Source organism: Dromiciops gliroides, chromosome 6 (assembly GCF_019393635.1).
Source record: "Dromiciops gliroides isolate mDroGli1 chromosome 6, mDroGli1.pri, whole genome shotgun sequence".
Taxonomy (NCBI): Eukaryota; Metazoa; Chordata; class Mammalia; order Microbiotheria; family Microbiotheriidae; genus Dromiciops; species Dromiciops gliroides.
Window position 1 is genome coordinate 22905535 of NC_057866.1, and position 22239 is coordinate 22927773.

Below are 22239 nucleotides of genomic sequence, written 5' to 3' on the forward strand. Positions count from 1 at the left end.
ACAGCCCCCCGTCCGGACGGCACCAACACGCCGAGGAAACGAGCGGCGGAGCCCGCTCCCGAGCCGTCCCTGATCCCGACCCTCCCGTGCCGGCCCCGGAGGCCTAAGCGCCGGTCACGACGGCCCTTCCTGGGCTTCCCCGGGGCCCTCGGCCGCCGGGCCGCAGCTGCGCCTCACCGGCCGCTGGAGGCCGTCAGACGATCAGGGCAGCCCGGCGGGCCGGCGGAAGGCTCTAAGCCGGCCTCCCTCTGCCCTCCTGGGGCCGAGCTTGCCCGGACCTCCCCCTCCTGCCCCTCCTGGACGAGGCGCGGCCCCTGTCCCGCCCTGTTTGCTCCAGCGTGAAATGGGAGCACCCCGGCCCCGCCCGCGCTGAGCCTCGAGGGCGCCCTAGGACGGCGGCTATGTCTGTGAATCTCTGAGGGTGATTGTTGGAGAGCGGCCGCAAGGCAACCGAAGGCAGCCTTTTCTCAGGCAGTTCCGCACTTGGCCACCAAGTTAACTCTCCCGCCCCGGCTTCTCCTTGGGCTTTGCTCCGCCCCCTTGCTGTTCCGCGCAAGCGCAGTCGCCTTCCGCCTCGCCGCGGGGGGCCTAACGCGTGAGCAGGCCCAGGGAGCGTGGCCGAGTCGCGGGTACGGCCCCGCCCCACGGCCCTCGCCTCTTCCCCTCGGCCCGCGCGGCACTGCCGTTTCTTTGGGCTCTGCGTGCGCGCCGCCGCCGCCACTCGCGGAAGGCGGGGAAAAGGCGTGCGTGCGCGCTCCGCGGGTCAGCAAAGCCGCCGGCCCCGGCACGTGATCCGGGACCCGGTCGGTCGGTGGCTCGGTCCCCCAGCTTGCCCGCTCGTCCCTCCGTCCCTCCGTCCGTCCGTAGGTGCCATCATGGCGGAGGCGGCCAGTCAGGTGCTGCTGGGCTCGGGCCTCACCATCCTCTCGCAGCCGCTCATGTACGTGAAGGTGCTCGTACAGGTAGGAGCCGCCGCCACCGCCGGGCCCTGCGTCCCGGAGGCTCGCCCGCCGCCGCCGCCGGCCTCCTCCCCGCCCCGGGCCTCCGGACGCGGGCCGCCGCCCTGGCCGGCCCGGCCCGGGCCTGCTCCGAGGATTTGGCCGGGGCCAGTGGATTTCTGGACTCATTCCTAGCTCCCCGGGCCCCGAAGGTGCCTCCCCTCCCCACCCCACCCCCTCCCTGGCCGGAAAGTCCGTCTAGAGGACCTTGCAAAGTGAGGACGCCCAGAGGCGTCGGCCCTGCCCGGGGGCCCTTCCCCCGCACGTGCGATCGCCCGGGGGATCCCTGGCCTTTGCTCACCCCCTCGGGCTTCTTCTCTGCCCTCTGCCCTCCTTCCCCGGCTGCCCTTTTCCTCCTTCCTGGGCCCTCAGCGCGGAAGGTGCGATGGGTCCCTCCTCTGTCCTCAGTAAAATGAGGGCTTGGGGGTGGGGGGATTGCTAAGGTCATAGCAGACCCTGGAACACAGTTGGGACTCGAGACCAATGGATGGATTTCATGACTTGTTCCTGATCCACCCCCCCCCCCATATGGCCCATCCCTCTTCCCCCTTCCTCAAACCTTTTTTCCTTTCAATCCAAAAAAAAAAAGCTAAAAACATGCCGTGGAGACTTAGCTCCGACTCCGAGCTGGTGGATTTCTTGACTTTTCCTTGGTTCCCTCCCACCCAGAAAGTGCGATGGGTTCTTTTCCTTGCTCTGCCTCCCCTCAGTACCTGAGTGCTAAAGTGACTGGACATTGCAGGAGGAAACCCAGACCCGAGGGATATTGTTCTCACTTTGTGAGCCGGTAACATACAGTCTTTGGGGGTTTCCAGGTGAGCGTCCTGATTCAAAGACTCAAAGGAAAGGTCACCTTCCTGGACCCCCAACAAAAGAAAAAAAAAGCTTCCTCTTGGGCTCCCCCCCCCAGTGTCTTTCAACAGGAATCCTATCTACAGTAATGTTCACAGATATTGGGGGGGAAATTGGTCGAATTTCTTTGGGGCTGCATTGGGGAGTCGTTTCTTTGGCTGCTGCTGTTGTGCAGCAGATTTTGGAAGCAGATACCTGGTTAGACACAAGGAGCTCATTCAGAAATGATAATAAGGTGATTGGGAGGGTTGCTGAGTCAAGTTTCTGAAGAACTCCATGAGGCTCTGATGTGGGACCTCATGTGGCTATGACAGGATGAGAATCGCATTTACTTAGAGCTAAAAAAAAACACCAGGTTGTCGGAAGGGCTTTTAGCTAGGTTTGGGTGAATCGGTAAGTTCTTGTAAAAGAGTTTTCAGATGGTACTCTGTATTTACTGTTTACCCAGGCTAGGTTGTGTGTATCTTCAACATGCAGATTGCCTCAATTGAAGCATTAAATATTTTGATTTTTCCCCCCAAAATTTCTCCTTTGCTGATAATGTCTAGCACTTATTGCTATGGTGTTGTTACACTACACTGCTCTTCCTTGGCCCTACTCCTCCTATCTGAGTGTTTCTTCTCTGTCTTCTTTGTTGCTCCATCATTTGTGTCAAGTCCACCAATTGCATATACCCCGAGACTGTCATGTGTGTACATGGCTCTTTCTGCACTCTCATTTGGTAACCTCATCCACTCCGTTGGGTTTCGTTGTCATCCCTATATATGGACAGGTCCATACATCTAGCCCTGAGCCCTAATCTGCCTTCCAGTCTGGCATTACCAACTACCATTTAAATGTTTCTCACTGGCTATCTTATAGGTATATCCAGAACCCAACCCTCTCCCCTCTCAGGAGCTCCCCTTTTTCGTCAAGGGTACAATGGTCGTTGTAGTCTCCTAAGTTCACAACTCCACTGTCTCCAACTCCTCTCTCTTGCTCTCCCCTCATCCAGTAATTTCCTAGATCTTGTTATTTCTGTCTCCACATCTCAAATGTTGCTTCCCTTCTCTTTTCTCTCCCATCCACCATCTTCATCACCTATCTCCTTTTACTATTGCAATAAGCCTCCTTACTGTTCTCCCTACCTCAAACCTCTCCTCATTCCAATATATCTCCCATACATGTCCCTGTATATAATCAGTAAACTCCGGTGACCAAGTAGGGAAATTCAAATTAAAGCAAATATGAGGCTCCACCTCAAAAAAAGGAAAATGACAAATGTTGAAATGGCTTTAAGAAAACAAACACATCAGTGCACTCGTAGCAGAGCTGTAAATTGATAGTCATTGTGGAAAGTAGTTTGGAATTATGCCCAAAGAGTTATTAAACTATGTACAGTGTTACCCTTTGACCCAGTAATACCACTACTAGGCTTGTACCCAGAGGAAATAAAGAGGAAAAGGTCCTGTATGGACACAAATATTTATAGTAGCTCTTTTTGTGGTGGCAAAGAACTGGAAACTAAGGGAGGACTCATCTATTGGGGAATGGCTGAACAAGTTACAGTACATGAACGGAGTGGAATGCTTTAAGAAATAAAGAAAGAGCACCGGCCCTGGATTCAGGAGGACCTGAGTTCAAATGTGGCCTCATACATTTGACACATACTAGCTGTATGACCCTGGGCAAGTCACTTAACCCTCATTGCCCTGCAAAAAAAAAAAAAGAAAAGAAGTAAAGAGATAGTGTCAGAGAAAGCTCAGAAAACTTTATGGACTTCTGCAGAGTGAAGTGAGCAGTACCAGGAGAACAGTTTCTACCATAGCATCAACATTGTAAAACAAAGTTTTGAGAAATGTAAGAACTGATCAATTTGGTGATTAATCAATCATGATTCTAGAGAATTGGTGATAAAGCATGCTGTTCACCTCCTGACTGAGGAGTAAGAGACTAAGTTGCAGAACGAAACACATTCTTGGACACATCAAATATGGAAACTTCTTTTACTTGACTGTGCTTATTATAGTGATTATGTTTTTTGTTGTTGTTTTTAAGTTTCCAGTATAGGGGAAGTGAGAGGGAGGGGAAAAGGGCTTGACAATTGAAACAAATTAAATAAATTCCATTGACTCCCTATTCTTGTTAGGATCAAATAGAAATTCTTGTGTTTGGCATTTAAAGCTCTCTGCAACTTGGCCCCTTCCTACCTCTCCAAGCTCCTTAAATATTACTCCCCTTGACATAATGACATTCTTGCTGTTCTTCACACAGGAACCTTCATCTCCATTCTCTGGGCCTTTGTACTGGCCATTCCCATTCCTAGAATGTTCTTGCTATCTCCACTCCTTGGAGTCCCTGGCTTCCTTTGGGACTCCAGCTTAAGCAATGTCTTCTGCAGGAAGCCTTTCTCAATGGCCAATGAGTGCTTTTCCAGCCAAGGTTACCTCATGTCTGCTTTGTATGTCTCTTGTATATACTTAGATGAACCTGTTGTCCCCATTTGTGGAGTGTGAGCTCCTGAGGGCAGTGGGCGTCTGCATATCTCCCAGAACAGCATGCAGCATGTTGTAGGTCCTTAGTAAATATTGCTTGGTAGGTAGAACTTATATAGCTGATAACTCATATTAAGCTCTATGGTTTACAAGGTGCTTCCCAAGTTAGCACAGACCATGTGGATATTCCTACCTCTCAGGAATATGAACGTGAGTCCCATGGGTGATATTTCAACATTCTTTTCCTTGAACTGAAGCGAATTCAGATTGTCAAAAGTAGACTTTTGTAGATTTAGATTCCACAGTGTCAGGGTTTATTTGCACCATGAGGTAGATTCAGAAGAAAAGATTTGAAATCAGCATTATCTTTGAAATTTGGCATATACAAAATCACAGAGCATTTATGGCAGGATAATGAGTATGTGGAAGTGGCAGCAATTTACAGTATATTTGCTAGCAGCTGAGCTAACAGAAAGGCCTCTGAAGCCCTCTCTTAATGAAAAGCAACCCTATAGAGTCCGGAGCTTCTAATTGATATTCATGCCTCTGGAACTAGAAGACTTATTACTAACCTTGATTTCACAACATGTGTGTTGTCAATTTTCTGAAAAGTTTGGTGACATTCTGAATTATTAGTATTCACTTTATTTTTATTATTAAATTTTACTGATGTCCTTTGTTTTAACATCTTCGTTTCCAAACATATCCCTCCCTCCCCTACTTGGCAAGCCAAAGCTTCTAATAAATAATAGAAAAAGAAAGACTAAAAGCAGTTCAGGAAAGCCAGCTGCATGTTAACCAAGTCTGGCATTATATATATGGAATATTTTACACCATAGGATCCCCACCTCTGCAAAAAGGAAGGATTGTATGTTTTCTCATCCTCTCCTGGGACAAGCTTGTTCTTTATAATTACACAGTATTCAGGTTTGGTTTTTATTTTTGTGTCTGTTGTCCTTGTATACCTTGTTATGTTGATTCAGCTTATTTCTCTGCATCAGTTTACATTCCTTCTCATGCTTCTCTGAATTCTGCATATTCATAGTTCCTTACAGTATAGTAAAAGTCCATTACCTCCATGATTAGATAAGTTTTTCCAGCTTCTAACAGGAGGCATCGATTTTATTACTATTTCTTTGCTTCCACCAAAAGGACTGCTATTGTTGTAAATAAGACTTTCATTTCTGTCTTTGACTTCCTTAGGGAAAAGCCTCGCTCTGAGGTCTTTGGGTCAAGGGGTATGGACATTTTGGTCACTTTCTTAGCCTACTAGAAAATTGCTTTCCAGAACGGTTGGAGCAATTCACAGCTCTACACTTGGTTGTTATTTTTGTCAACTTGCTGGATATGAGATGCCACTTCAAGACATTTTCATTTGCACTTTTTCTTATACTTGCTCATTGTTTACAATTCTTATTTCGAGAATTGTTTGGTTTTATACTTTGACTTCTTATCCATTGAGGAATGGGATTCACTCTAAAAAAATGCCTGGCTATTCTTTTAGGGAGTCAAAAATATTTGGCAATCAGGATAGTAGAAAATTAGACCCATAGCCCACAGTCTGTTTCCCCCCAGTAATACCCTTTTAGCACTTTCGAAAACCGAACAGATTAGAGAAATGAGATGGCAATCCATCTTAAAATGATCCCTATCTCTAGTCGCAATCTGCCCTTCAGGTTTTGTGGCTGGGGGTCTAGTCTGTTTTACTTGTCTTGGCTAATTGAATTCCTGCTCTCCTTTCTTTCATTCTCTTTTTTTGTTTGTTTGTTTTTTCTTATTGTTCCAAATGTAAATGACTCTCCAGATTTTCTTTGGAGATTGCTTGTCACATTTTCTGCAGTTCTGTATAGCTTTCTTGACTAGAGTTGACTGCACTGTGGTTTTGCCTACTATTTTTCTCAATCACTACTGGCTAGAAGAACACGTATCTCCTCCGTAGTTGTATAGCATCATTAAACTTAATTCCACTCTCTTCAAAGCCATGATGACTTTTTCTTAACTTGTTAAGGTGGGATATGAGCCTCTTCCTCCAACTATGGGAAGAAATATTTTTGGACGTCAAGTTTGTCAACTCCCTGGACTCTTTTGTTATGGTGAGTTGGTTTTATTCACTTGGGGCTGGATGGCTATGAAACTGTTGACATTTGTCACATTAAAAGGGAACTGAGGGTAGGCTTTAGAGTACCTGAAATGATCATGAAGATTCCCTTTTGTATTTCTGTGTGTAGGGAGTAATCCCCTCAGGTTGTGATCTAAGTATCTGGCTTCTTTTCCTAGCTCAACATATTATGAATATCGATGGGAAAAGCGGGCTCTTTAAAGGCTTAACTCCCAGACTGTGCTCTGGAGCTATTGGGACTGTGGTCCACAGTAAAGTGTTGCAGGTGAGTGATTTCAAAACCGATTTTCACGTCTCTTTAAACACTTTTTCAATATAACTTATTCAATTGATCCAGTGGAGAAATTGTTCTGTGCACACACCCCAGGGATAGGTTTTTAACCATGACCTTTTCCCCTCCTGATTTTCTGCTCCTGTCTGTTTGGCATTTATATGAAACCTCTCACTATTTCCCTTTTATCTCCAGTGACCGAAAGATAGTTGTCCATTGGAGAATGGTTATCTTTCTTATATAGTTAAGTTCACTGTGTATCGTGGATATAAGAAATGAGATTGTAGGATCCTACATTTAAAGGTGGAAAGGACCTGAGGCCATCATTTTACAGATGAGGAAACTGAGGCACGTAAAGTTAATTGCCTAGGATCACATACCTAGTAAATATGTAAGGTGAGATTTGAAGCCAAGTCTTTCTGATTCCAAGACCTGTACTTTATCCATTACACCACACTGCCTTCACAAAATAATAGATATATAGATTTGGGGGGGGGGTGGAGAATGAGGGTTAAGTGACTTGCCCAGGGTCACACAGCTAGTAAGTGTCAAGTGTCTGAGGCTGACTTTGAACTCAGGTCCTCCTGAATCCAGGGCTGGTGCTTAGATGCATAGATTCTCTCCCCACCCCAGTTCACATACAGTCCCTTTGTTGCAGTGGTTGTGTTCTTGCAAAAGCTTTTCAATTTCATGAAATTTTAAATGATGCATTTTCTCTTGTGATCACATCTTGTCTCTTGGTTAGGTTAGAACAAATGTTGGTCAGATCCCTAAATGGTGCCTGATTCAATTCTCTTGTACCATTTTTTAATGGTGGGTTCTTTGATAATGAGGTCACATGCATTTTGAGCTTATTGTGCCAAAGGTGGTCATAGGCTTACCTAAGTCTAATTCCTGCCAAATTACTTTCCAAGTTTCCCAGCAGTTCTTGTTCAGAGGTGAATTATTCCCTAAGTAATTGGCGTTTTTAGGTTTTTTTAAGCACCAGGTTACTGAATTCACTTTTTTTTTCCTGATTTTTCCTTATCTAACCTGTTCCTCCCAGGTTAAGAAACTCCTGTTGCCAGTGCAGAGCAGCAGTGCCTCTCTGCAACTTCTAGTCTTAGAGAAGTGTCCAGAGCACAGAATGGTGAAGTGCCCAGGGTCACACAGTTTGTGTCTCAAGCTCAGGTTTTCCTGACTCCAAGACCAGTTCTCTTTCCACAATATCCCATTGCTTCTTGGTGATTATTTCTTTATGATACCATATGAGTTTCAGAAGCATGATTTCCTCCTTCATTCCTACTTTTTTCATTATTTCCCTCAAGATTATCCGGCTTCAAACTTCAGTTCCTCCAAGCAATGTTTATTATCATTTTGTCTAGGTTTATAAACGATTAATTGGTATAGGACTAAATCTGTCCACTTACTGCCATCTTGGGGGGGGGGGCAGGGCAGTGAGGGTTAAGTGACTTGCCCAGGGTCACACAGCTAGTAAGTGTCAAGTGTCTGAGGCTGGATTTGAACTCGGGTCCTCCTGAATCCAGGGCCAGTGTTCTATCCACTGGGCCACTGATGGCCAGTGACTAGTCCTTTAGGTAGTCAAGTCATTATCTCTTTGAGGTATGTCTTGTAATTGTATTTCTATGTCTTGAGTGTCCCTTGATCAACTCCCAGGTATTTTTTGTATATTGTAGATATTGTATATGTAAATATTTTATATTTTAATTTGCTCTTGGAGTTTGTTGTTATATTGAAATGCTATTGCTATCAAGTCATTTTCACCTTTTATAAGAGTAAGAATATCTGTATTATACCTGAACCAAGCACACGTTGAAATTAGGCCAGAATGGTTTAAAAGAGACAAGTAAAAAGGAAAAATCCAGAAATAAATAGGCATCTTTAGACAGTCAGACGATCAGAACAGAATCTAGGGAAGAAAGAGCAAGTTGACAAGAAGCCATAATTCCGGTTAATCGTGCCATTTTTCTTTCATCTCTGGCTTCTGTTATTTACCTTCCTTCAGTTCTTAGGAGAGAGAGAAGAAAGAAGACTGACCTTGGGTTTAGGAAAAACTGACTAACCTTGAGCATGGGCATATTCTGCCTGTGATTCATTTTTCAATAATGATAATAACTAGCATTTTTGTTGTACGCTCACATGTGTGAAGCTCTTCAAACATGATTTCACTTGTGACCATTTTTAAAACTGCAACTAGGAGAGATTAAGTGCTTTGCCTAGTGTCTTCCAGGATTTGAATTGGGGTTTTCCTCATTCCAAATCCAGTACTCTGCCTAGAGCCTTCACTTATTCTGTCTAAGCCTCAGTTTACTCTTTTGCAAAATGAAAATGATACTTACACTGCCTGTCTTTCTATTCTTCTGAGAGAGGTACTTTGTAAACCTTAAAAGTACTAAGGAAATATGAGTTACTGATTTCTATTTTTGTCAAAACTGAGTGTGTATGTGAGTGACTTTAAAGAAATGTCTGCTTATTGAGTATTGCTTAATTACTTCCTGGATAGTTAAAACTTATGTTTCTAAACTAACCCACAAATCCTACTTCATCTTCTATCCCAGGGCAAATGATAGACCTGTTTGGTATTAGGCTTATGTGAGCCCCTTGTAGAGTCAAATTTTTTGGGGGGGTTAAGTGACTTGCCCAAGGTCACACAGCTAGTAAGTGTCAAGTGTCTGAGGCCAGACTTGAACTCAGGTCCTCCTGAATCCAGGGCCGGTGCTTTATCCACTGCACCACCTAGCTGCCCCCTCAGAGTCAATTTTAAAGATTGTCCTCTTTGTACAATATCCTTTTTCTTTGTGATTTTTCTTTTGGCCTTTCTGATTTTATCTTTATAAAATCTTGTTGAGCAGAAACTATGCCTAATCCTTCCATATTGCCTCCTCTAGGAGTAGAGTCAAACAGTTATTGGCCTTGGAATAGGAATGGCAGTTCCTGTGTTGGTTGGTGATAGCCATGTGACCTTAGATTGGTCTCTTGAATTCTTTGAACTTTGGCTTCTGCATCTTAGAATGGGGATGATCGTATATTTCCTACTTTATAGGGCTTTTTGAAGGTTCAGAAGAAATAATTATATTATGTGTTTTATAAGTTCTGTGTGCAAATATTATTTTCTTGCTTTAAAAACTTTGACATTACATCAGTTCAAATAGTTCTGTGATTTGAACTGATCAGACTTTGGAAAACTGGTGTTCTTCCTATCCCAGTCGATAGCCTCGTTCTTTGGTATCCATTCTATTCTTCCCTTCGTTTGGTGCTATAGTTTCACCAGCTTTTCGCATGGGTGTCTGGCCCTTCCTTTTAGCAGTGTTTCTGTCCAAGACCCCAGTATGGTGAGTCAGTCTGACAGAGTTTGCTACTCGGTTGGGAGTCACTACTGATTGAGGGTCAGAGGAAGCCATGCGGTCAGGAGTGACACCTTGTCTAGCTCAGCCACTACCAGGACAATCTGTGTTCTATGTCCGGTAACCCGAATCCTCTTTTTTTTTTCCTTCCTGTAGAGATACCAGGATTGTGACAAGGCTGAGGTATGTTGCAGCTGATCCTTATGCATGAGCCCTATCCTTGCAAATTCTTACTGCTGCTTCCCCCTCCCCTTCAGGATAAGGCACCATAATTATACCTTGAAGTGCTTAGGGAACTGCTGGCCTATGGAGTAGACGCCAGTCTGAATTGTTCTGTTTGAAGCCATCAGAAGCCTGACTCTCTTATTCTTTCCACAGGAGTTAAAACAAGGACCTCCACCTCCGCAACAGAAAGATGGCCCATCCACCTTTGACAGGGTTATCAAGGAGGTAGGAGATTAAGCTAGATATTAAAAACCATTTCCCTAAATTGAACTCAAGGTGCTACAGTATGTGGAGTCAATAGGCCTTTGGTTGGACATGTGTGATCAGTGTCTGATCCAAGGCCCTAAGCTTCCTTTTGCCTCTTACCTTAACTTCTAGAGTAACCATTGTTTTGTTCTTTGTCTTTGGATTCCCCAGGGCCTGGAATAGGCTGTGGCCCCAGGAGGCCTCCAGAATAAGTGCTGCTTGATTGTGTTTGTAATTGTAATATCATTCCTCCCCTCCCGTGTTATTGTTGTTTTTTTAAATGAAACCATTAACTTGGTTTTGATTTAGTAATGCTACTTAACTATAAAGAACCAGGAAAAGTCATTTAGGAAAAAAGATGCATTCCACCAAAATTAGCTGTAAAGAGACTCCTTTGTCTAAAATAGTAGAATTGTGTTGCTACTCTGAGTGTCCTGAAGGAACTGATAATCCTCAGGAAAAGGTTAAAGATAGTATGAGGCCCATGGCTATGCTGTCTTAGCAACTCTTGGCTAGGTTGGGATCTTCCCATCACTGCTGTCCCTTCTCCATCCTTTCTTTCCCTATCCATACTCCCAAAAGAGCTTCTCCTTTCGTTTAGCTATTAGATATTTTCTTAGAATTAGGTTTTAGCATTCAACATCTAAGGTTTAAGGCTTTGGAGTTTATCAAGCAAATGATTGACCTGTTTTTATATACTTTGTTTATTTAACATTTCATTTAAAATGAGAGGTATGATTACTGGTAAAAATCTGTTTTTCACTTAACTGACCCATTTTGTGTTGTACAATCTTATTGTGATTAATTCACATTTGTATTTAGGTGGTCCCAAAATTCTTACGTCTAGGTGATAGCAAATCACACAGTGACTGTTTTCTTATTGATATACCAAGGACATGTCTCTGTGCAAAAAGTTGTAAGACAGACTTGGCATATTTCAAACCTGGGATTTTTTACCTAGGAATTATAATTTCTTCTTCTTTGCTACCACCACAAGGTGCCCTGGACTAGAAAAATGAGTTAACCTCGGCAACTCCAAGTTTCTTACTTTTGTAGGGTTGTGGGATGGCCCTGTTAGAATTTAGTACGTCTCTCGATGAAGAGACTCGTGAAGTAATGCCTGTGTGATAGAGGTGTCTGGATTGATTGAGAGTCGCTCAGAATGAGAACACGACCTCATGCTCTGAATTCAGGACTCTTAGTTTTTCTTCCAGCTCTGTGATTACCTGCTGGTGACCCTCCCTGTTTTTTGCTTTTGTTTTTCTCATCTATAAAATTGAGAAAATAACGGGAACCGGCCTCGCAGAGATATTTTGAGGAATAACTAAAAAAGAACATTGAAATCCATGAGTGAAAGGTATGCTAGAATGACAAAAGTATTCTGTTGTATCCTCTCCACGCTACTGTTCCTGACTCCAGGGCTGGAGCCCTGTTTCACCTCACGCCCTTTTCATATAGTACAGTATTCACCCACATTTGATCTCATACAACTTGTGAATGTCAAAATGTCGGTTTCAGAAATATGTGTCAATTGTTTCTAGACTACTCGGGAGATGATGGCTCGTTCTGCCGCCACCCTCGTTACACATCCCTTCCATGGTATGTTTCTGGGTATGACGTGGTAACAGAAATCTATAATATAGTATGTATTCCATTAATGATTTGACTTGTCCTGTTGGCATCTCAGCTGGTTACTGTGGGACTTCATATAGGGATTTATTAGTGGTCTTGCTTTGGTGGGGGGTTGGGGGGTGGTTTTCTTTTTACCCCACGTTATTCAGATAGCTCAGCTCGGGGAATAAGCTGCTTTTCAAGGCTAGTGTCCACCCATACCTTTCTTCTCTCTCCTGCAGTGATCACGCTGAGGTCTATGGTACAGTTCATTGGCAGAGAGAGCAAATACTGGTAAGTGCCTTGTACCACACATTCATAAGGTGGAGTTGAAAAGTAGTTTTGACTGTTAGAACAGAGACTCCACATGAACTTTAGGCTGTGAGCTTCTCAAGGGCAGGGGCCATCTTTGCCTCCTTTGTGTATCCCCAGCACTTAGCACAGTGCAGGGCACATAGTAAGCACTTAATAAATATCGGTCAGCTACAGTCAGTCCTGTTTGCTGTGTGTGGACATGCCGACTTTTTAAGGAATTCACTTCAGAAGCTTAGGGAACAAGGAGTGTGGAGGACCTTCAGCTCCATCAGTTTCAGTAATGTGTTTTTCCTCTTGTCTCCAAAATAATAAAACCTTTTGCTTTTTCTCTTGACCTCATTCAGCGGACTGTGTGACTCCATAGTAACCATTTACCGAGAGGAGGGCTTCCTAGGATTCTTTGCGTGAGTTGATGTTGAATTTATTTTGTTTAAGTAATTGAGCATGATCAGGGAATCTTGAAAGGGAGCTATTAGAAATCTAAGGGTCTCTCTTTAATCTGTTGATGGAAGCTACTCTCTTCAAGTTCTGAACTCAAGAGACTCCAAATAAAAATGAGGGTTGTTCTTAAAACCATGAAAATCAATACCTGTTTATTTATTTATAAACCTCATTTATTTCCTTCTAAACTCCTTTCAGTGCATTTTAAATGCTTCAATTACCTCTCTTTGGGTTTTTGGGTTTCTTTGACAATGCTGTTGATGGTCCCCTTTCCCTCATTACGGAAGCTATAAGGAAAGCCCTTTAAAAAGTATACATAGGCAAGCAAAACAAACCCACCCATTTCTGAAAAGTTAGGCCTCATTCTGCCTACAGAATGTATACTTGAGATTCAAATTACTTCAAGCACCATTCCAACTCAAATTCCCATTGACCTAACTAGTCTGTAGTTTAAGCTTTTTCACCCAAAATTAATCCTTTTGTCCTGGACGAGTATGCATTAAAGTAATCTCATTGTAAATGTCAGCTCGCCCATTCCCAGTAAGGGGTCCTGCAGGTTGGAAAATAAAGGGATTTGTCCTTTCTTGGCCTAGTTTGTTTTTATTCATCCAGAGGAAGTAGAAGATTCCAAAGGTCCATTTGACCCAACTCTTGTGTCCTTGCTGGAGAATTGATCATTTTGCTTCTTAGGCTTATGTGGGCCTTTCATGGTGTCATTTTAATAGTTATCCTCTGCATAATGTTCTTCATGATTTTTCTTTTGCATGTCTGATTTTATATTTATAAAATTTTATTGAGCAGAAACCATAATCTAATCCTCTTTTAAACCTCTTAACAGTTTTGTTTTTTAACCTCAAAAAATAGAGTTAACAGTAATAAACATGGTAGACCAACAGGCAGATTATGAGAAGGGCTACTTCACCTATTTTTTAAAAGGGAATTAAGGGCTTGGGGAATCAGCCTTCCATGTTTTGGCCTGAGGGGAGAGTTAGGTAAAGATGGGTTCAATTTGTGATTACGTTCTGGTCTTTGGGTTCACATTTTTAAAACTACTCAGTTATTTTATTTCTCTGGATCTGATTTTGAAAAAACTAAAAATACTATCTGAAGTATGATTACATTCTTTGGTCTTTACTCTAAACTCTTACCTGGGTTTTTTGGTTGGTTTGTTTGTTTGTGGCAGGGGCCTTATTCCTCGCCTCCTGGGGGACATCATTTCCTTGTGGCTCTGTAATTCATTGGCCTACCTCGTCAATACCTATGCACTGGAGAGTGGGGTAGGTAGTGCGTGACCTGCTTAAACTATGGCTTGGTGCAGATTTTAGGCCTTTATAACAGCTAATTTAGTGAAAGAGAAATGGATCGATGACCTGCCTGCCCTGGGATCCCTAGCACATGAGCTAAAGGCTAGACTGCTATGACCTAATGGAGAAGTTGACTTTAGTGAGGCCCCGTGGATTCCCAAGAACTTGCTGTGATGTGGGAGTGGTTCAAGATTGTGCAAATAATAGCTAGAATTCATACAGCACTTTTAAGCTTCACAAAGCACTTTATAAATATTTTCATTTTAGCTTCACAGTGACCCTGGAAGATAGATGCTCTTATTATTCCCATTTTCAGCTGAGGAAACTGGGACAGGCAGAGGTGAAGTGACTCGCCCAAGGTCACAGGGCAGTGCCCTGTGCCATAAGCCACAGGTAGATGGGGGAAGCATAGGGCCCAGGGAGGGAAGAGAATAATAAAGGGATATTTTTTTTTTTGGTGAGGCAGTTGGGGTTAAGTGACTTGCCCAGGGTCACACAGCTAGTAAGTGTCAAATGTCTGAGGCTGGATTTGAACTCAGGTACTCCTGACTCCGGGGCTGGTGCTCTATCTAGCCACCTAGCTGCCCCAATAAAGGGATTTCAAGAACCCAACTCTTTACCTCCATCTGTCCAGACCACTGGTGGGCTGAGCTTCCCCTTCATATTAAGGAGGAGTGGGGCAGTTCAAACATACGTCGGGGTTCTGGTGCGTTTTGCAGAAGTCCTGAAGAATCCCTCACTTCCTTGGGTTCTTTTACACCTTCTAGATGAGAGGAGAGGTTCTGAAGCATCTTGTGTTGTGGCTTCCTTTGGCACTGGTGAAACTCATAGACCCATTTTCAGAATGTTTTTAAATGCATAAAATAAAATCCCTAGGATTACCAAGGAAACCAATTCTATTGAAATGCAGTTATTCACATATTAAAATTTCCAAGTTCTTATCTCTCCTGAAATCTTCATACTCTGTACAAAGGAGTTTGGGGAGCCAGCATCACCTATACATATTCTCCTTTTGGTGGTGCTTAAAGTGAAGTGCCCTAACGTTACTATGGCAATTTCCCCAGTGTTTTTCAGTCATGTCTGACTCTTCATGACCCCATTTGAGAGTTGTTTGGCAAAGATACTGGAGTAGTTCGCTATTTCTTTCTCCAGCTCATTTTACAGATGAGAAAACTGAGGCAAACAGGGTTAAGTGACTTACCCAGGGCAAAACAGCTAGTAAGTATCTGAGGTCAGATTTCAACTCAGGAATTCTTCCTGATTCCCAGCCTGGCGCTTTATCCAACTAATAACCTGGTTGCCCAGTTACCCCATACTGGGGAAAAACAGACTACTCTATGGGTATATGGAATCCATGATCAGACGTGGATTGGATTTGTATATCACGTCTTAAATTGAATATTCTAATAGAGAAACTATTTTTAGTCAGTAGGAAGGAGAGGGAACAAGTATCTACTATGTATGTGCCAGGCACTTTACAGACATATCATTTGATCTTCACAACACCCCTAGGACACAAGGTGCTATTATGAATCCCACTTTATAGTTGAAGAAACTGAGGCAGAGAGCAATTAAGTGACCTGCCCAGAGTAACACAACTAGTGTTAGGCTGGACTTGCACTCAGGTCATCTTTATTCTTCTGTACCTAATTCACTTTGACCTATTGTGTATTGTTTGCTGTTTCACATAGATCTGAATAATCATAGTTAGCCAGGTTTTTGCAATATTTTTGTCTCTAAAATCTCATTGGAAGGCTTTACAAAGACATTGGTAGTAAATGAAGTGTGGGATGTACTGATAGTCTCAGCCGTTAGCAACAACAGAATTTTCTCATTTGTTCTAAAGATTTTCCCCTTCTTTAGGTTTCCACCATGAATGAAATGAAGAGTTATTCCCAGGCTGTTACTGGAGTAAGTTTGTTCATCTTTCTCTCCTCAGCCTAGAAATAGATTTTTGTTTTGTCATCCAGTCTATGTTGAGAGCATTTGAAGAAGTCATCTACCACATGTCTATTAGGACATTTCCTCCTAAGTTCATTAATGTTTTATAGGTGAAGAATAGCACCTAGATTTCTTAAATCCTATTATTGAGTCTACACCATTTCTAAAAAATAAGCCTGTCCACCTGTTAGCCAAGTGTTATAGCTCTGTGAATAACCTGGCCTGAGGGAACAAGCTTCCTGACGTTTCAGTGCTGAATTTCGTTACCATCACCCAACTAAACCAGCATCCTTTTGACCTGGAAAATGTAACAATATTCATGTATTTAGCTGAGAAACTGAAATTGTCGTTTATATCTAATTATATTTGTATATGGTTTCACCCCATGTATTACAAAGTGTTTTTCTCTATATGAAACTGCTGATCACACAACAAAATTAAGATTCTCTGTGTGAATAAATATAGAATTTGGTCCAAAGACTAACTTCCTGTCATTAATAGCTAGAATTTGAAGGATGTGTAGAATGTTCATATCCCCATTGTCAAAACAAATATGTAATCATTTTCTTGTTTACTCCAATTACAAATAATAATACCTCTAGACCATTTGATAGAGAGGTAAGAGATAGAGGCAGAATAGATGGTGGAAAATTAAAAGTTGTCCTGAAAGCTTTGTCATCTTCTTATTCTTTGGTGTTTCAGTTCTTTGCCAGTATGCTGACCTATCCCTTTGTACTTATCTCCAACCTGATGGCTGTCAACAACTGTGGGTAAGTGACCATTGTTTTCTTTCTCTTGATTGTCACTTCCTTTTTTACTCAGATGAGGTAGTCCTAATGGGGACCTTGGGGGGAAAAATTTTTTTTCTCCCAAAGTAATTATCTTCCTTTTATACTTGAAGCCTGTTGTGAGTTCTGGTCCCTGATTTGGTATTTATAGTATAATTAGGAGGTGATTGTGTATGTCTTTTTGGGGTGGGGGGGGTGAGGCAGTTGGGGTTAAGTGACTTGCTCAGAGTCACACAGCTAGTAAGTGTCAAGTGTCTGAGGCTTGATTTGAACTCAGGTCCTCCTGAATCCAGGGCCAGTACTCTATCCACTGCGCCACCTAGCTGCCCCCAATTGTGTATGTCTTAACAAGCAGTACATTCAATGACCTTTTTTAAAATGACTTAAAATATGCTTGTGTTGTATGACATAAAATATGTGATGGTCTCTTGGGGCTTCTATTCTAAAGGAGTCAAGCGAACTGTTGATCTACTATCTGCCGTATCCACGAACACAGCCTTATCCCTTCTGATGGAGAAAGAGGGTGTGGCTAGCTGCTTGTCACTGTGCTAAGCATTGGCCATACAAATAGAAAGAAGACCTCCCATTCTACTGGGGGAGCACAAGCCCCTCTGGATGGTCCCATGGTCCTCCAGGTGCAGGAGCAGAGCAGATGCTAATACTCCTTTAACATCATTTCCATGGATGATAGGTGTTAAGCCATTGACAGGGCCAGAGACTCTGATAGCCAAAACTTTTCTGGGTCTTCACAAGGCATGGCTGTAGACCCTTTGGGAGCAGTGATCAGGCTGCATCTCCACGGGGACTGGTTCCCAGGATGATGGCTGCAGGCAGGGGCCTGAAAGCATGACTGCCCAAGGCTCTTGGGCTGTGTCCATCAGGGCCCAAGAGAAATGGTGACCAGTTTGACTTGCCTGGCACATGCTGCCTCTTGTCTCTGCCTCAGGATGCCCCCCTGCTTCGGTTCAGCAACCTTGCCTGCTCTGGATGGCAGTTGGTGGGCATGGCTGGTGGCCTCTCCACAGGAGTCACCCCTCTGGATGATGGCTGTAATGGCTGGGTGGTGATCAGGGCTGGTGTTTTGTTGTGGGTGTCAGGTTGGAATGTCAACCAGAGGGGACTTTGTGGAAGGACTGGATTTGGAAAGACATGCATTGGCATGTTCTTTTTCATTGCCTTTTCTTCTCCTTTCCCTTACATCATATCACTACCTCAGGGATCCATAATTTCATCCTGGGTGGACAGTCCCTCCACCCTCACAGATTACATCCTCTACACCTTTACAGATAGTCCCCATGAGACATGCAGCTCCTTCTGGCCAGCGGCATTGAGCCTCTCCTCTCTGATCCTCGAGAGGACAGACACACTCTCCGTCATTGGGCCTGGGCTCTTCTACCTCTTGTGTTACTCTGCAGGGTTACAGTGTCAGAAGAGGGCTTCATTGGAGAGGATCTGTTTAAATGGAGGCCAAAGTGCAGATTTCCAACTTTTACCTGCTAAGTGGACCTGCAGAACGTGCATTTCTGACTTAGCAGTAATCTGCATCTATCTTTATTCTTCCTTCCATCCCTGTTCGGTGCCTAATGAAGAAGATACCCTTGTCAACGTGGCGTTCCTCACACAGGACACAAGCTAAGGAAATATGGTCTTGCTGTTCTGGGCACGTTGACTCCTTTTGTGGTTCGAAGACAGCCTAGAGTAGAGTGTGTGTGAGGAAGGCTTTGTGAACCTCTCTAGTTACTGCCAAAGCAAAAGGGGGCTCTGAAGAGCACAGACACCACTATCTCTTTTACAGTAGCTGTCTCGATTAAATGTTTTCAGAGCATCATGCAAGGTCTGCCAGCAAGGGCTCCCAAGGGCCGACATTTCCCCTTTTCTGCTCCCGTTGTACGTTGCCGAGCTTACAGAAGGGGCGAGCCTAGTACTTGAGAATGGAGAAGAAAACACACAAATGAGCTAAGTGTCTGCTAGCTTGTGGATTTGATTGTAAAAGACTTGGTCCTGCCTCTATCCCCTATTTCAGTGAAGTGTGTTTCCTCACAACAGGCATCTCTTCTTCTGTACCTTTGTGACCAGAACTATGGGCTAGAGGATGCCAAGCTCCCCAGAGACATGGGAGGATAACTGAACTGCTCTCTTTTTCAGGCTTGCTGGTGGGTGCCCTCCTTATGCCCCAGTTTATTCTTCCTGGTTAGACTGTTGGTGCATGCTACAAAAAGAGGTATGGTAATTCTCTTAGTTTTTTGAACTACTACTTCCAGGTTTTTGACTAAATCCCTTCTTCCCACACAAGTTTAACCTGCAACTACCACTGTCATTTGTTTAAATGATGTTCATTCTGACATTCTGGCAGAAGGGGTGGATATCATACTTAGAAACCTGAAACAGGAAATAAGAAAAAGAATCTATAAAGCATATTAACCTACCAGAAGGTGCCCAGATTATTGAAAGGGTCTTGGTTACTCAGCACTTGTTTCCTTCCCACTCTGAATCAAATCCAGAGATTTAGATTTTTTTTTCTTATTCCTTTAGCAGTTATCATAGGCTAAATATTATTCCATTTTACAGATGAGGAATGACATTCATCTGTTGCAGCAAGTTAGTGACAGAGCTAGAATTCCTGTACTACGTTGTCTCTGAGTGTCTAGTACGTGGGGTACCGAGTGACCGCTAGACCCAAAGCGTGTACTCTGGGCCGCCACCTGAGCAGGGATTTCTTAGGTCTCTGGCCTCAGTGATACAATGGCCACCATTGTGCATGAAGCCTGTGAAAAAGCAAGGAATTGTGGCGCCCCAACTGGTTTTCAATGTTTACAAAGACAAGGTCAGGAAGAAAGGAGATAAAGTTCTCTGTTGCATTATTTTGTGGCTGTTGTGGTACATGTGAGAGGCAGACCTTGGTTCACAAAGCTCAAGATCAGTCTGTAAAAAATGAGTGGGAGAGACCAAGTCCCACTGGGATTGCCATGTCCCAATGACCTTCTTGGAGACTAAAAGGCTACAGTGTTTTACTGACATAGCCTTCAGGATCATATACCCCAGCCCCTACCCCCGCATTAGGCAAACAAGTTTTCTAAAATCTTCACCACAGTCACTGTCCCTAGTTTAGGCACAGAGAGTTTAACCTTGTACTGTGCCCTCTTCTCTCTCAAGCCGTCCCCTCATCCCCCAGGTGGAAAAGTAAGAACGGAGGCCCTCGGTCCTCCCTGTACCTGATTCTCCTCAGAATGAACTGGAAAACTGAGCCAGCTCCAGAAAATGCCAGGCTTATAAGAAGGGGAGCCCAGGGGGCGCCTCTAGTTGACTTCTTGCTGGGACCCAACACAGATAGTAAAATTGTACTACTTGTAAATCAACCATGCCCCTGTAGCATTGACAGCTTCATAAAGGCTGGGGAGAACCTCTTCTCACACTCCCTCCAAGGTGGAATGACATTTCGTTTGCATTTGTTGATTTGGCTTGTCACCATTAGTCAGAGAGTGTAACAGCTTTCTGTTCTGTGGCAGTGGATCCTTGGGTGCCCTAACCATGTAGTTGCATTTCCAAGACAACTGTTGTATCTTTTCTCATTTTGCCAATAGGATTGACTGATCTCATGGCCTTCACTATAAGTTTTATTTATCTATTTGATTTTTTTTTTTCCCCAGGGAAACATGAGTCGTGGAAATAGCTTGTTTTTCCGGAAGGTCCCTTTTGGGAAGACTTACTGTTGTGACCTGAGGATGTTAATTTGAAGATGTGGGGCAGGGACAATGACATTTCTGTAGTCCCAAATGCACAGAATTATGGGAGAGAATGTTGATTTCTATACAGTGTGGTGCGCTTTTTTTTTTAATAATCATTTAATCTTGGGAAAATGGAGGTGTTTGGTGTCTGCCTTTTTTGTTCATTTCCCAATGCAAACTGCTCTACTGCTGAGATGTCCTAATGATTCTTTTTTCTGAAATGGGCAGTTTTTGCTTTGGGTTTAGATGTGATTCACATCAAGCAAAATTGCACTTTTCTAGAGGAATGGTCAGGTTATTATGGAGTTTAGGCCTCAATTTTAGGCTTTTTAAGAATGAAAAATTGTTCAATTCCAAGCAGGAATAGAAACACCTTGTGAAACTTCAGAAAAAATTAATAAAGCAATTTTCTAGGAGATGAATAATTACTCTCCTCTTGTGAACTCTGAGGAGATGGTAGGATCCCCCACAGAGCCCACTTCCCTGTATGTGGTTCTGAATGACTCCGGCCCCATCTCATTCTGCTCAGCCCAGTGGAAATAGAAGTGAGTTCTGAGAGGGACATGTTAACAATAGCAAAGATTATTTTTAAATTCCTTTAACCAAAATGAAGTACAAGAAAGCTGACTTGGTGATGACTTCAGCCTTCCTTCCCTATAAGCTCCACAACAAACCCTGTAAAATAGGAAACACAGATTAGAAAAATATTGCAGCGCTGTCCTTGGTCCTCTCTATGAGCTGTGTCCTTGCCATACCCAACAGTGCATTATAATAGGATTTTAATTGTACATGATCTTTTTTATCATCTCCCCCCAGAGTTTTGTTTAAAGGAGGGTGGGGATGGTTTAGTTTTAATTCCTAATGACATTCTAAAGAGGAATTTTGTAATACTGGGTCTGATAATGTAGATTTCGTTTTCCACTACCAAGATTTTCTTAGCCAAAGCATCAGTAGCCTGGCACAGTGTGACCCACAACCAAGTGTGTTACAGAAATTTACAGAACAAAGAACATTTTAGAAGGAAATGGAAAAATAAAATTCTGAAAAACTTAAACTCTTTTTTTCCTCTTTTTTGGATGCATCTAAAAGATCCAGAAAAATTCACTTAAGAAAGTTTGATGGTAGGGGGCAGCTAGGTGGCACTGGCTCTGGATTCAGGAGCACCTGAGTTCAATCCAAGCTCAGAACTCATTGCCCTGCAAAAAAAAAAAGAAAGAAAAAGTTTGATGGTACCAATGGTGTCATATGTGTGAAAAATCTACTGGGTCATTGCCAACCTTCTCCCCCTCTCCCCCCCCTCCAAAAAAAGTGTTCTTAGCTCTAGAAGCAATCTGTAGCTTTTTGTCTTCCATTGAAGGGCATCTAGGCTTTGCCTGTATCTTCTTTCCCAACATTCTAAAATGGTGTTACATCAAAGGTCTGTACTATTTTATTGAAGCTAGCTCCAGAATCATCAGCATCTTTACTCAGCCTCTAATCTTTTAGGAAACCCCAAGATAGCACCGTGAAAAATCTGAGTCTTTCAGGAAACCTGAATTCTGACAACTACCCGGCAAATGCTGAGTTCTTTAAAATAATGGCCCAT

General features: G+C 43.3%; 1 protein-coding gene across 1 annotated transcript; it reads left to right on the top strand.

Moving 5' to 3' along the window:
* Window positions 1–701: 701 nt before the first annotated feature.
* MTCH2 (mitochondrial carrier 2) lies at window positions 702–21708 on the top strand. Its single transcript, XM_043970976.1, has 13 exons — window positions 702–962; window positions 6333–6417; window positions 6602–6708; window positions 10215–10241; window positions 10437–10508; window positions 12071–12128; window positions 12383–12434; window positions 12800–12859; window positions 14080–14173; window positions 16064–16111; window positions 16844–16911; window positions 19075–19150; window positions 20577–21708. Exons 1-13 carry the CDS (start codon window positions 876–878, stop codon window positions 20661–20663), a joined length of 921 nt encoding a protein of 306 aa, XP_043826911.1. The 5' UTR covers window positions 702–875; the 3' UTR covers window positions 20664–21708.
* Window positions 21709–22239: the final 531 nt, after the last annotated feature.

What these genes read in the sequence shown, in the direction of transcription:
- MTCH2 (XM_043970976.1), top strand. Translation starts at nt 876, where the DNA reads ATGGCGGAGGCGGCCAGTCAGGTGCTGCTGGGCTCGGGCCTCACCATC. An exon ending in GGCTTCCTAGGATTCTTTGC is followed by an intron (nt 12,860 to 14,079) that starts GTGAGTTGATGT and finishes TGTTTGTGGCAG; the next exon opens with GGGCCTTATTCCTCGCCTCC. An exon ending in GGTGCATGCTACAAAAAGAG is followed by an intron (nt 19,151 to 20,576) that starts GTATGGTAATTC and finishes TTTTTTCCCCAG; the next exon opens with GGAAACATGAGTCGTGGAAA.